We start from the raw sequence: 15,234 nt of genomic DNA on the forward strand, positions 1-15,234 counted from the left end.
GGACAAAACGCGAAGAATTTATGAGCAACGGTACGAAAATGGATTAAAAACATATTTTTTGAGTGCAGCTGTAGTTTTGCCGTTTCTACAATTTTGTTGCAGTATCAGTAGTTTCTGCAAAACAAACAAACACAATAAAAACGACAGATTCTGAAAGTTTATTGAACAGTTTGAAGGCGTTGACATTATTTTGTTTACAATACCATGCTACAGGTTTGCAAATGACAGATTAAATTTATTTATATTTGATTTTATTCAAAGAATGCCTGTTAAATATGAGTTTTATTCAAAGTTTTATTCAAAGTTTATTCACTATCTAAGAATCAATAGATCGAAAAATCGAATAGATAGAAAAATCCCTGAATACATGCAATACATGTAGTCCTAGTTTGAAATAAAACCAGGTCTAAACTTTATGTGGTATATTTCAAACATAAATAAGGCTAACCACAACTCAGCTTCTAGATGTAGATGTTTTATTAATTAATTTCATACACAAGTGACACTGAAAACTGTTAGACGTTCTGAGGTCATTTCTTCCATCCTCAGCCCCAGAAGTGATCAGCATCCAAACTGCTCTTGATGTTGTTCTGATTCTCTCTCCTCTCCTTGGTCACCAGGTTGGCCTCCCCCTTCTGCAGACGTCTTCTCTGAGCAGCCTTCTGCTGTTTGGTGAGCTGTCTCTTCACTTTTTGCCTGATGACATCCTGTATAGGGGCACATCCAGCTCATTACTTACAACAACATAAATCAAACTTGCATCATGAAAGCTAAGTTTAAAAAGTGATCTGGAGTGTTTATTATTTTTTTTTTTTTTACACCAAGTTCAAATAGCCCACCCTGTTGGCAGAGGCAATTTACACTAATTCTGTCTGGGACAAATGAATTCTGGGACAAAATTGTGTCTGGGACCCCTAATTCTGGGACAAAATGACAAAAGAAACCCATCTTAAACAGAAGTAGTGACGTGGAAAGTAAAGCTGGTTGCCGATAGCTTTTGACGCAAACAACCAGAGTTCGAATCCGCCTTTTTCCGAACTTATTCTTCTCCCTTTTCCAATTGCATATCAGCTTGGAGAGGTGTTACTTTAAATAACAATTAAGAAAATATTTTAAAGGTATTTAGATATTTAATTGTGGGAATTAAGTGCTAAACTGGTATTTCTAAATTAAACTGGATGTGGTGTCCTTACGATGGTCAGATGGTCTTGAACATTGACTGCGACACATGTAGCTCATGTTACCACGCTCAAAACAATGGCATCCCTTTCCTGGACCTCTGAGGACAACTTTACTTATCAGCAGCTTCAACATGGTTAGGGTTGGGGGTAAATGTAGGGAAGGGATTTGGAACAAGTAATGTCCCAAAAACACATACACTGAATTTCTTATTGCATACGGTTTTATAATAATACTTCCTTACAATACAATAAAGGTACAAATACTATCTGCCACTATTTGCACTAAGTATACATAGCATCCAAAAACTGTTGACATATAGTGCAAACAGACTCTGGCTTCTTTCCCCAAGGAACTTTGCATTTATATATGCAAACCTAAAAGGTTTTGACTGCATCTTGCTTTTGTGAATGAGGAAGCAAAATTTTAATCATAGAAAGAAATTCAAAGGGTTATACTCACTGGTGGAATTGTTGAACAACTGCCAACACTTCCAGTGCTCATTTCACTGATTGTTCTCCTCCTGTCCACGTTCTCAAGGCTCAATTGGTCTCTGTGGGATCACATGCATTATTTCATTATACGTATCATATGTAATAGTAAGGGTTTTATATGAAGGAATACTTTAGTTCACACAAAAATTCTAAATCTTCAAGTTCACAACAATCACAGGGTGTCAAGCATCAAAAAAGCACAAAAGTCATTTAAGGTCATAATTCACAGATTATCTTTGTTTCCACTGCAGCTCTCCAACCCAATATGTCACATTGTGACCGGATGTGTCAGCTTGAAGAATGCTTGCGTTAGAAATACTTTTTTCACCGGTAGCAGATATTTCAGTTGAAATTAAATTAAAAACAGATTCCATTTAGACTTAGTCACATTTAAACATTGATCAGCGCACATCCAAAGAGCACATCAAATATAGTAAACTGAAGTTCAACTGTACTTGTACTTGATCCAAGTAAATTACAGAATGTTCAATTTTGGGTGAAATAACCCTTTTAAGATATAAGCCACAATATCAACAGTAGCTATATAGCAGTGTGAAAATGGTTGTGTGTGTGCAATCAAGTTGCAATATTAAAAATCATATTTTTAGATATAAAAAAAGTCACAATATATTTGATATTTGATCATTTAAAATAAATGACTTATAAAGGTCTCCTTACCTGAAAGGCCTGAATTCTTTGTTGAATGCAGAAAGGTCAACCAAATCAGGACACTCATCTTCCACCTCATCCCTTCCCAAGTCTTTGGAAATGTCAGAAACGGTCTCTTTCTGAATGTCCTCTGCGGGGATCTCCTCTTGACATCGAGCTCCCTCGTGTTCCTCTGTGTCGTTCTCTTCTGATAGAGTCTCCTTGCTGATTTTTAGCCCTTCCAGCTCAAGCATGGCATGTTTATACTCCTCCATGCTGATAACGTCCTCTGAGGCTGCCTGATGCGTGTCATCATCTGACTCTGAGATGTCATCGTCTTCATCTCCACTGAGTCCCTCACCCTCTGGACCTTCAGGGTGAAGCAAACAGTCATCCTGCTGCAGCTCCTTGGTGTAGCCGCTAGCTGATATCTCCACATCGAGCGAACATGCTTTTCTGTGGAGAGAAATGCGTAACTTAGCTCGGTCTATAAAGTCTAGACCAGGGATGGGCAACTTTAGTCCTGGAGGGCCACTGTCCAGCAGAGTTTAGCTCCAACCCTAATCAAACACACCTGAACAAGCTAATCAGCATCTTAGGATTATTAGAAAGCTACAGGCAGGTGAGTTTTATCAGGGTTGGAGCTAAACCCTGCAGGACAGTGGCCCTCCAGGACTGAAGTTGCCCATCCCTGGTCTAGACTATGCAATAAAGCAAGCTATTAGAAAAATTACCTGATATCTTTGAATGTTGGATAGAGTTCACTTTCGTAGTTGAATCTCCTGAGGAAGAAATCTCGAACACATTTGACGTCTCGATCGAAGTACCTTTTGGAAAACAATTAAAAACTTAGTTCGAGTGCTTATTATTAAATAATTATCCGTTTGTTATCAGGTTAAATAGCCACCATTCAGCATTTGTATGTGAGGTGGAGACCATCTGAGGGAAGTCAATCATTGTGACGCGGTCGTTGTCATCGAGCATGAGATTAAATTCATTGAAGTCTCCGTGGATCAGGCCATGATTGGCAAGTTTGATTATTAGCTCCATGATTTCACTGTACAGTGTAGCAGAGTCTTGAATCTGTCGAATCTGACACCTGTGTAAATAATACAGCAACAGTCAACGCAAGTAAATAAATAAACAAAAAATGGTTTTTCTATGTCCTTTCAAATAAAGTATGGTACAAGATAGATTAATACAGCACACCACTGCATAGTTATCAATGACCATGACATACTAGTAAGTAAAAAGTAGTGTGTGAGGAGTGTGTTCATCTGAAGCAAAGTGCAGGTAAACTCACAGTGGGTAACCATTAATGAGCTCCATAACCACTGCATGTCTGTTGTAGTCCACCGGCTTTGGAACAGGAAACCCTCGGTCATATAATGCCTGTTGAAAAACAAGGAATCTTAAAATACATCCAGACAAACATTACCCCGAACAAGAACTAAGAGTTTTATTTGGATAGATTTAGCTTTAATATATCGTAAAGCAAGCAACAGCTGGTAGCAGCTCAAATACCAAATAAATGGACATAAAATATCGATTTACATTAAAATTATTTCAGAAGAGAAGATTTGAATCTAGCACAATGTAGGAGATTGGTTGCAAGGGTCAACAGGCAAATACAGTTGGTTGGCACTGCACAAATATTAGACCTCAGAATGCTGTGATTGACCAATTAGAGTCAAGTATTGCAGAGAGTACACATACTCAAACACAAAAGAAGATATTGTAGGTTGAAAATGACAGTGGCAAAAATATATATATATTTTTGGTTGTTAGTTATGGGACACTATGGGAAACTTAAGATAAAAGCATCTGCTATATCAGTGGTTCTCGATCAATTTTGTTAAATTATATTAATCTTAAATTGCTTAAACACACGCACACTAAAATAAAGATGTAGAGCATTGATCTGACGTCGTATTTGTGATTTTATTGGTATTACAGCAGAAGCACCAGAGGTTCATATCAGCTTAGTTTGAGTGCCTTCGAGTACAGAAAATATCCTCTTGGAATATTTGGATATTACCTTCATGTACGCATACTCTTTCATGGCAGAGAGCCGGGACAGGTACAGCCATGACATATTGTGTCTGTGCTTGTGGTAATCTCTCTTATTCTTCAAGTTTCTGAAGGATGTCCTACCCAGTCTGTGAAGTTTCAAAGCAAACTGCTCCCCCTCCGCATTTGCAACAATGTAAATGTCTGAAATATAAAACAAGTACTATAAGTCTCCTTTATGATAAGTGAAACTATTTAAGGGTTGAGGAAGAATGGACAAAAAAAATTAATCATTAAAAATGTGTCAGACTTCTTAACGTCTAAAAATAAATTCTAATTAAAAATTGTCCTGACCTGACTCTTTGCCAACTCCCATCTGGTTTCCAACAGACAGAATAACATCCCTGGATGAAAGTGTCTTCAATGCCAGGTAATCATAGCCGCCGTAATTCAGCCGATACCCCTGCACAGCTACAGTGAGGCGACACGGTCAAAGCTGCACTCATCCACAAAAACATTATTGAATGAAACTGAAGGATGATATCAAGCCTAACACATTTTTTTCCCAATATGTTTGTTGTCCTTTTCTTGTTTTATAACCACAGAACAAGTACACAAACATACACCCTTTCACATACACATTACATTTTTTAAAAGAAGAAATGCATTAAAAAAAAGTAAATAAACAAATAATTGATTTGTTACACTGTTAAGCCTAACACATTTACCTTTGCTGCGTTCATAGGCCAGCAGTTTGTGTTTCACCAGCTCCCGCAAAACCTTGTTGCATCCTCCATGTTTGAGACTGGCAATGGACGCAATCAGATTCACTGGGACGATTTCGTGATTCTTCATGCCCATTTCCACCTGTGCACACCGAAGAAAAAAGAAAAGAAAAAAAATGGCATAACGCAAAAAACTTGATCATTGAATCATAATCAGATCTTTTAGTTTGTACTTCCATCTGAGCAAACCCGTAATTATTCAAATCTCTTTCTCTTCCCACTAAGCAAATTGAAATGTGATAATTTTGTTCATAATTTGTATAATTACATTCTCTGAAACAGTTGACAACAGAAATTCAACAAGGTTCACTAATTTTCATAAACAGAATGAACACCTGGTTTTAGTCCACAATAATGTATTAGTATGGTGTAGGGCCTCCTTTTGCTTCGAATGCAGCATCAGTTAATCTTGGAAATGACAGATATAAGTCCTTCACAGTGGCCAAAAGGATTTTGAGCCATTCCTCTTTCCAAACAGTAGACAGGTAAGGAAAATGTTTTCTGACCAAAATACCTCAAAGTGACAGGTTTGTTTGATGTTCAACTTTCCTTTCATCATGTTCAAACTATTCTGTCACAAGTTTTGCTGTGTGTATTGGTGCATTATCATGCTGATACACGGCACCTCATTCAGGGTACATTGTTTGAGTCATTAGGTGGACATGGTCCTTCAGAATGGTTTGGTAGTCCTCGGCAGTGACACGCTCATCAAGCACAGTAGGGAATGCCATGATATTGCAGCCCAAACCATCACTGATCCACCCTGTGCTTCACTCTGGGCAGCAACAATCCGGGTGTTAAGCCTCTTTGGGGTTCTCCACATCGTAACTCCCACAGATGTGGGAAAGACAGTGAAGGTGGACTCATCAGAGAACAATAGATGTTTCACATTGTCCACAGCCCAAGATTTGCACTGTCGGCACCAATGAAACTGACGTTTGGCATTGGCACGAGTGACCAAAGGTTTGACAATAACAGCCCGATCATGAATATTGACTCTGTGAATGTCCAGACGAACTGTTTTGGTGGAAAGAGAGTCTTCTAATTCTGCAGTGAGTTTGGCAGCTGCTTTTATGGATTTTGGATACAATCCGGGTTAGTACTTGCCTGGACAGCCCTTTCTCTTGCTTCGACAGTTACTGCTGTTGGATGTGGTTCTTCATACAGTATGTGGTGTATGCCGACATTACCCTGAATACCATAGCTCTCAATCAGGGTTTGAAATGAACACCTGCCAACCTGCCAAGTGCAGGTAAAAATCACATGTGGCGGGCAACGCTGTCAAAGCACTAGCCAGTTTGGAGCGTTATTATATTCACTCACTTTGCTGGAGAAGTTCGTGTAAGTCAAATCTGTGCAGATTTAGTGCAAACACTCGTGAGTCATCATGATATATTAAATACAACGTATTGCGCAGAATCTGCACACATCTGGCTTACTTCAACAGACACGTCACTACGCAACAAATAACAATAATAATATTTGCATTGAAGCAATAGCGGAGATTAAAAAGCATTTGGTTGACAGAAAAGACATTGTTCTTTTTCCAACATCCTACATTTTTTTGGTGTTCTTTGTACTGTATTGATCTGTCCACCTAAAATACATTTTTGGTGATGAGGATGAAAGAGGAAGGGATGAGATGCTGGATGACAGGATTTTAATTGATTAAGAAACGAATGTATGAAATCCAAAACTTACTTATATATTTATAAGCTGTGACATTAATCTGGGTCATTTCTTCTTCTTCTTTTTTTTTTTTTTTTGGCTAGTAGCCTAGAAGTTCTAAATGGCCAAATTGGCCGGTGAGTGAAAAAGTTAATTTCAAACCCTGCTCTCAATACACCACAAAGACTCGCTGTCCTGACTCCTGGTCACAGATGAGCCAGCGAGAAGCGCAGCAACACTATGTCCTCTATTGAACTCTGATATGTCTCCAGTGTGTTGTGTGAATTGCAGTATTTTATGCACAGCTGTGCGATTGCTCTGCCAAGTCAACCTTCACACTCTTACTGAATGTAAAATCAGTGAAGACTGGCCACCAGGCCACGCATTTATAGGCGTGAAACATCCAATAACGTTACTATTGTGGTCAGTGTTTCAGTTTCATTGTCCAACCCTGTACATTATATGCCATGATAGAACTAATAGTATGCATTTAGCTAAAGGGAGAATCTTAATTTTGATTGACACAGACGTCTTTATCTCAAATGGCTGTTAAAAATACAGGATGACAAATTTATGTAAACAGATTGGATACATACCGCTGTGAGGACTCTAAAATCATCTCTGGACAGATACCTCAGGATAACGACGTTCAATTTGCCCATGACGGCAAACCCGTTTCCACCTAATTTTATAAAGGTTTCTATATCTTGCAAAGCGTTTTTAGTTCAACCTCAACCAGCCATTCCACATGTTTAAACCGGAAGAGCACAGTATTTTGACGTGCCCATCCCTGAAGTTGACGGATTCAGTGTTTCTCCTGGCGGCCTGGAGTAGAATTGCATGTGCCGCTCTGCAACGCCGTCTGATGTACTTGTGCCATATCAACAAACGAGCAAATCAACATTATTTAAAGCTCAAGCAGGATCTTGAATCTCGTCAAGTGGAAATAACAAATGACACAAAATAAAACAATGGAGACATGTTGAAGTTTTTAAAACTTTTTTTAATGTTTTTTTTTTTTTTTTTAAATTCATTTATATTATCTACAAAGTAAAAGTTATTTTAACTTAACAGTTTTATAACGGTCAAGTCAAATGGGGTTTTGTCATCAGATTAAATTAATAAATAATTTATCTGCATTTCTTTCTTTTTTGCCGAACATCTTCATTAATGGAAGTTTCTTGTGTTTAGTTTGGTTACAACCATTCCCGTTTTGTTGGTGTTGATTTACCCCAAGGTCTTGAGCACAGCTATAGCAGCAGCATTTAACAGTAATGTTAATACTGTCAATATACGGAAGAATTATCTTTAACTTAGAAGGTGCAGACGAAACGTTCCAGTTATTTATGCAGTTTTCTCACTCTTCTGGGCTTTTTTGCTATTGTTAGGACCCACTGCAAGAGTTCTAGTGTCACTGAAACGTGAAAAATGATTCCTCGTTAAAACTCTTGTATTTCTTTTCTTTAAAAAAAAAAAAAAAAAGCCACAGTTCACCACATCTTTGCTGTTAATGTTTCTTAATCACTGGTGGTGGGTAGCAGTAGAGCAGCATGATAGAGGTTCTCGTGGCCATTTAGGGGGATGTTTAGAGAAAGGTAAGGATTGGTTGGCCAGTAAGTGGTGTGCGGGGCCAGATAGCTCTGCAAGGACCAGGAGCCACTCAACTCGACTGCTGTTCTCTGGTCTTCATCGTCTACATCTGCTGCTGATGGTGAGCTTGCACTGAAACACACAATGATTTATTTTACACACTTGATAGCAAAATGAACAGAGAAACTTAAATACACATGTACAACAGTTAACATCACAAGTCAGACAGTATGTTACTAACATTACAGGCAAAACAGAAATTTCAGATCACTATATATTCAAATGCATACATTATAAAAGACAACAAAATGGTGGTTTCAAGATTATATGGAATGTGGAACATTTTTTTTTTTTTTTTTTTTTCAGGGCCTACCTGAAAATACAAACTTATTGGCAAAAGGTGGTGGTTGAAATTGAAAAAAATACTAGTAGAGTTTGACTATTCATTCATTACATTGCACCTCGGGAAAATACCAAAAACTGTTTCAGACAAGGAAAAATACTAGTATAGTAGTAGCCAGTAGGAAAGCCATAATTAACTGAAATCACATTTAGTTAACTAAAAAAAAAAATGTAGCAAGTATTGGGGAAAATGAATTATGTATATACATTTATAAGTGATATATTGTATATCAAGATGTATGTTGAAAACGTACTGTGACCTGACATTGTAACACCCATGATGAACCTTAGATCTTTGTTTTCAATAAAAAAGGGGGAAAAAAAAGTATTTTATTATTTTGTTAATTCAAAAAAACGTAATAATACTACTATTAATAATTAGATGAAACAAACATAGTTATGCAATATTTATTATTTTTAGATAAGACAAAATAATTATTCAAAATAATAATATTAATTTGAGTATTATTATATCAACCCTCTACAATGCAAGTAAATCACTTGCATATGCAAATAAATCTTCACTCTGGGCGACTAAATGTCTATCATGAGCCATTGGCAAATAAATTCTTAGATTTTACTCACCAGTGTGTGTGTTAGAGGCTAAGTATAAGTTAAGCATAGATATATTTTCACTCACTGAACACTGACTTTGCGCTTGAGAGTTTCGCTCTCCGTCACGCAATCTGTAGATTCTGTACTATTTCAATGCAGCTCAATGGATGTGCAGGCCAGGGTACCTGTATTTGACGTACCGTAAACTCTAGTGTGCTGTCGCTTTGCTGAGAGTGCGGTGTTTCTCACACACACGCAAAGAGAGAGTCTTACATACCACGCAGAATCAAATCGTTACATGTAACCGATATTCTCTGTTGTATTTTCCAGTCAAAAAAACAGAGTTCATTTGGAATTATTCAGCTTTTAAGAACAAGCAGAAGACATGCCGGTTTCTCCGGTAGTGGGCAGAAGTAATGCGCAAACTGCAATCTCATTGGCTGGTGCTCATCTATTACCGTCCCTGTTTTGATTTCAGCAAATCAGTTTGAGCGAATGCTGATAACGTGATTAATATTCATGGACCCAGCAGCTCATCAATCCTTAGTGCGTTGTACTGTGCATCCGGAAAGTATTACTTATGTACATGTGATTTTTGTCGTTTTTTATTTTGAATAAATTTGCAAAGATTTCAAACAAACTTCTTTCACATTGTCATTATTGGGTATTATTTGTAGAATTGAGGAAAATTAAGAATTTTATAAATTTTGGAATAAGGCTGTAACATAACAAAATGTGGAAAAAGTTAAGCAGTGTGAATACTTTCCAGATGCACTGTATATTGTTACTAGTATTATTATCTTTTTAGAATAATTAATATTATCTATTACTATGATCTATTTTTTCTGTTAAAATGACAACTATGCATTCATACATGGTTACCAAGTTTTAGTCCTAATCACAGTTCTATCATTAAATAGTGCTTGATTATCATATCATCAAAATATAATGCCTGATTGACTGATGTTAAGAGTGTCCGTTCAGATATTTAAAAAGCTGTGCTATTATATTATATTATATATATCTGTCTACCTCAGTCTGGCGAGTAAACAAAAAAAAAATGTACTAGCCAATGGCGATTCTATTGCCAAGGTGTGTGTAGAGGGTTGTATATGTGTATATATATATATATATATATATATATTTATATATATATATATATATATATATATATATATGTGTAATTATACTGTATTTATTTATTCTCAATGTGTTCAGTTGAGCTGAGAAAGGCTCTTACCAGGGGCGAGAGCGTAGGAGTAGTGTGTGGCTGATGACACAGGGATGGGGTTGAGAGTGCCCTGGGGCAGCGCAGGTTGGGGGCCAGTAGGAGCCTGTGTGGCCATCAACATCATAGTGGGATGGGAAGGAGTGCCATGATGTTGAGGCACCATCCCTGACTGCATGTGTGCCTTTAGAGACATAGTGAAGGATTAATATCCTCTGAGTATTTTTAGTATTTTTATAATCCTGGTGTCTGACTCATTAGCACTCACCTGCTGCACATGAGCCATATGGTTATGGTTGTACCCATGCTGCACCTGCTGGGGGTGGATGTAGACGGTCTGCTGAGCAGAGGGGAAGTTGGCTTGAGGGGACTGAGGGTTGGGGCCGGGGGTCATGGAGGGCGGGGTTGGAGCCAGGGCAGAGTACATCTGCTGCTGCGGTGGGTTGCCCAGGTGCATGGCCTGGGCTGCAGCCTGGTGCTGGGAATGCTGAACGGGGCTGGGGGCCGGATGGCTGCCTCCGTGCTGGTTACCCTGCTGCGGTTGTCCTGTCGGGGTGGCAGAGGGCTGAGGGTGCTGAGGATGAGGGTGCAGGGTGGAGCTTGGGTGGGGAAACTGCTGAGGAATGGGGGTAGGTGACACTGAAACAAAAAATTACAAGCAGTTATAATGTTTGATAGTCAAGTAAATCCAGTGAATGCGATTGTTAACAAATAAAAACAAAAAGAAAGATATAACACATTAATTACAACAACAAGAAACATGACAGGAGGAAGAGAAGTCTATCATTAAAACATATTTACATTAAGTAAAATAGCATCTAATTTTCCTTTATTCCTTGAAGGATTAGTTCCAAACCTGTAAGAATTTATTTCATCTTCTGAAAACAAATGAACTCTGAGGGCTTTCTGTTCCTCCATTGACAGCTACACAACTACCACTTTGATGCTTCAGAAAAAGTTCATAAAGAGACTGTAAAACTAATCCATATGAATTGAGTGGTTTAGTCCAAATTTTCTGAAGAGACTTGTTCACTTTATGTGATGAACAGATTTATGCTTTTATTTAATTTTTAACAGGTTTAATTTAGGCTTTTATTCACATAAACATTCATCAACTCACACATCAGTTGTGGTAAGTGGAAGCTCAAGCATGTTCACTTGAAGAGCGAGAACCAGTGTGTTACGCAGCAACAACTGAGGTTTGTTTTCGTGCGTGAAGCAGGTTCGGTTAAGCTTTTGTTTATGTTTGCTGATTAATGTTTAAATGTGAATAAAAGCCTAAATTAAATCTGTTCATCATAAGGCCAATTCACAGCACAGATAAACGCCAACAAACAAGTTGGCCGTTGGATTTAGAATTTTATGAAAAATAACTGTCATGTTTACATTGCCCCAACAGATAAATGCTGATTGAACATATTCAGTCAGGTGAAAACAAACTCGAACCAATGCCAACAGACGCCAACTGGGTGATCCGACAAAAACCCAACAAACGTGTTAGTTAGCGTTTGTCTATGCGGTGTGAAGTTGCTTATAAAAAGCGATCAAGTCTCTTCAGAAATTTTGGACTAAACTGCTCAATTCATATGGATTAGTTTTACGATCTCTTAGTCAAATTTTTGAAGAGTCAAAGTGGTAGTTGCATAGCTGTCAATGGAGGGACAGAAATCTCTCAGATTTCATCCAAAAGATCTTCACTTGGGCTCTGAAAACGAGTGAAAGTCTTATGGGTTTGGAACGACATGAGGGTGAGTAAATGATGACAGAATTTTCATTTTGGGGTGAACTAATCCTTCAAGTCATTAATGTGTGTCTCATTACAAAGACCAACATTGGTTTCTGTAGCTTCAAGCTATTCAGAGGCAACAAAAAGTGATTTTTAGCACAGTATGACAGTAAAGGGGTAAAGTGGGCTGTCAAGGCTGCTGGGGGAGTTCTTACCATACATAGTATGCGTCTGCTCACCATACTGATTGGTGGAGGAAGAGACCAGGCTAGGCTGAGCGTGGCCAGGAGGGGTGATCATCCTCGCACTGCCCTGAATCATAGGACTGAACACATGCTGGGTCTGAAACACATGAACCCAGCATCATACTAATCACTTTCACTTTTCTTGTTTAAGACAAGAACAGTTGAACAGTAAATGGTCTGCAAGATAGTACCTTTAAGAATTTTCTTCAAGAAAAAAAAAAAAAAACTTGTGTTTTTCTTGTATAATGGGGAAAAGAATCTGTCCAAATGTTACCCAGTCAATTCAATGACATCACTCAATCATAAAGCAGATTTTAAAGACATTCAGAGTATCCAAACAATCCACAACAACGGTTTAAGCAAAATAATCAAAGATTCCTACACTTCTCACCGTTGTTTGTTGGTATCTTTTCAGCAAACAGTAAAAAAGTAGTCTATATAGTATGAATGAAATCCGGGCGTACTACATCCGTCATGTTGGCTTTGTCATGTGACCTAAAGCACCAGTTATATCACTGCCATTCACAACTCCTCTTACGTAGCCATATTGAATCATACAGTGTCAACTGGATGCAAACTTCAGAAACTCAATCCAGGAACATTCAGGAACTTTTCACTCACAGTTTTATAGTAGAAATTTGAACATACTAATTTCATGTACTGCCTACTATTAAAGAGGTTGGTAGGGAAGAAAGCATATTCAGACAAAGGGTTACTCTTTTTTTTTTTTTTTTTTAATAATCATTTATTGGCTGAGTTCATCACTACTCTGCTTTAGTAATTCCTCGTTAGAAATTAGATCTCTAAAGTCACTGTACCTGGGACTGGTAGTGGGGCATCTGTTGTACCAGAGGTTGACTAGCAAACTGCTGGGGGCTACAAGTGAAGTATTGGGCGGAGTAGGCTGTGTTCTGTGCCACGATGGGCGGCCCGGCAGCTGTAGCTGGATGCATCATTGTAGATGTGCCAGGTGGGTGATGCTGGTCTGGCCTTTGCTGTGGCATGTTCGGTACTACAAGCAGATACAGAAAAGAAGAGAGAATGAAAAGGGCATTTTGCCTTAAATCATTAGAGATTGAGAGAACATCATGAAAAATAAACTATTTTACACAGATCCTATTTCCTAAATGCACAGACCGGCAAACAATCTACAAAATCAATACACAAGAATATATAGTGTGATTCCCTCACATTGAAAAAGCTCATGACTAGACGATGCAAAACAGCCTTAACTAACATTTGAAAGCAGCTTTAAAAAGCATGCACACTGAGAGATAAGCATTCTCACCTTTACCTGGTCTGTAGGGCTTGTTCTGGTTCATGGCCATATGAGGAACCTGAACATGGTACATGGTTGGAGGCTAAAAGATGAGGAGCAGAACTTGAGATGCAGAATTACATACATGTTCTGAGTTTTAACTTAGTTCACAGTCTTGAAAAACACTTGCTTGATGCATCTTAATACTATCATGTATCATATTCTGTTGATCACTTCTGTAATTTACTTTTAGCACTTTCTCTTCTTGTCTCAAAGTGCTAACAGGAAAAAGCTATTTGTACACATTACATCAATGTTGAACCCCTCATCCTCAATTTCTCAAAGACCCAGAAAATTGGTGTCCTCTACTGCTGATGGATTGTTTAAAAACAATGAGATATCCACACATCAATGCTTTTGAAAAAAGACTGACATAAATCCACACAACGTTCTGGCTTTTTCCTGTTCTGGTCAAGGGTTCATGCAAACAAAGCTTCAATGCTCTAACAGAACCAAAAAATAAATAAAAAATAAGGTAAATGTAAACAAAATTTGAGTACAATTTTAAAGCAAAAAAGAACAAAAAAACTGCTCATTCAGAGTACTGAAAAATCTTAGTTGATAAGGTAAGCTAAAAATGTAATGAGAGTTTAAAAAAAATTTGACAACAGTATGGAAATTTTAATAAGTAAGAGATAACCCACGGCTAGCTGTGCACTAAACGATTTTAATGCTTAACGTTGCGGCAAAGAACCACCCGACGCGAAGCCTCCGTTTAATGCACAGCTAGTCGTGGATTATCCCGCTTATACCATGGTCATTTGCCAGCACTGACAACTTAAAACTGTTATTGATGTTTGCAGTGCAATATTTGACCGGAAGGGTAAAAATTACACTTATTTCTGTCAGTTACGACTCGTTAGATCTAGCATTCTGCCCGCTTTGAATCAGATACAGAGATAAAATAGTTTGTAAGATTAAATTTATTACAATAAATGAATAGTAGGATTTATTTGAAATCATTATATAGCGCTCTCTCTCAGATGCGTGTGTGAATTACCTGTCTGTTCAGCGTTTCCCTCTATTAACAACAAAGCTGTGAGTTTAATTATTTCAAAACCAGCAATGTAACCCCCTCACAGTGCTGAGAAATATACAGTAATGTAGCGATTCAGTAGCAAATCTATTTTATTAATGAAAGTCGCAGGGCAGTGTTGTCAAGTTTTTGTGCTCCTGAATCTTTCTGTGTGTGCAGCGCGATCTCCGAGTGACGTTTGCTTGTCTGGTTCAATGTAAACAATGTGAATGATGTATGTGTCCGTGTGCTTCAATGAAAAAAGCGCATTTATATAGAACGGTGATTCAACTGACTCTGAACTACCGGTGCATTAAACGGTTTTATTGCACACCTTCCAGCCAATGAGAATTGATACTTTGCACGTGACG

General features: G+C 37.9%; 2 protein-coding genes across 11 annotated transcripts in view; both read right to left on the bottom strand.

Annotated features, from left to right (window-relative positions):
- Positions 1-454: 454 nt before the first annotated feature.
- riok2 (RIO kinase 2 (yeast)) lies at positions 455-7,578 on the bottom strand. Of its 2 annotated transcripts, none has more exons than XM_081365079.1 (10): positions 7,381-7,578; positions 5,060-5,198; positions 4,686-4,802; positions 4,360-4,535; positions 3,625-3,713; positions 3,229-3,420; positions 3,056-3,148; positions 2,352-2,777; positions 1,642-1,732; positions 455-707 (listed from the first exon to the last, which is right to left on the bottom strand). In XM_081365079.1, the coding sequence occupies exons 1-10, from the start codon at positions 7,444-7,446 to the stop codon at positions 546-548; spliced, it is 1,551 nt and encodes a 516-aa protein (XP_081221205.1). In that variant the 5' UTR covers positions 7,447-7,578; the 3' UTR covers positions 455-545. The 2 variants fall into 2 exon arrangements, with proteins under 2 accessions (XP_081221205.1, XP_081221206.1); XM_081365080.1 differs by having other exon boundaries at positions 4,686-4,827; positions 7,381-7,553.
- Positions 7,579-7,810: 232 nt separating this feature from the next.
- atxn2 (ataxin 2) overlaps positions 7,811-15,234 on the bottom strand; it is a 30,936-nt gene continuing 23,512 nt past the window's right edge. For 3 of the 9 annotated variants that reach the window (XM_081367143.1, XM_081367138.1, XM_081367136.1), the window contains 7 exons: positions 13,819-13,891; positions 13,349-13,542; positions 12,501-12,627; positions 10,828-11,198; positions 10,572-10,743; positions 9,031-9,069; positions 7,817-8,506 (listed from right to left, as the gene is read on the bottom strand). In XM_081367143.1, coding sequence (XP_081223269.1) covers positions 8,478-8,506; positions 9,031-9,069; positions 10,572-10,743; positions 10,828-11,198; positions 12,501-12,627; positions 13,349-13,542; positions 13,819-13,891 — 1,005 coding nt within the window. In that variant the 3' untranslated portion in view covers positions 7,817-8,477. Of the gene's footprint in view, positions 8,507-9,030; positions 9,070-10,571; positions 10,744-10,827; positions 11,199-12,500; positions 12,628-13,348; positions 13,543-13,818; positions 13,892-15,234 lie in introns of all 9 variants that reach the window. The other 6 variants (XM_081367144.1, XM_081367142.1, XM_081367141.1 and 3 more) reach the window with 3 other exon arrangements.

Source organism: Scardinius erythrophthalmus (assembly GCF_964197995.2).
Source record: "Scardinius erythrophthalmus genome assembly, chromosome: 5".
Lineage (NCBI taxonomy): Eukaryota > Metazoa > Chordata > Actinopteri > Cypriniformes > Leuciscidae > Scardinius > Scardinius erythrophthalmus.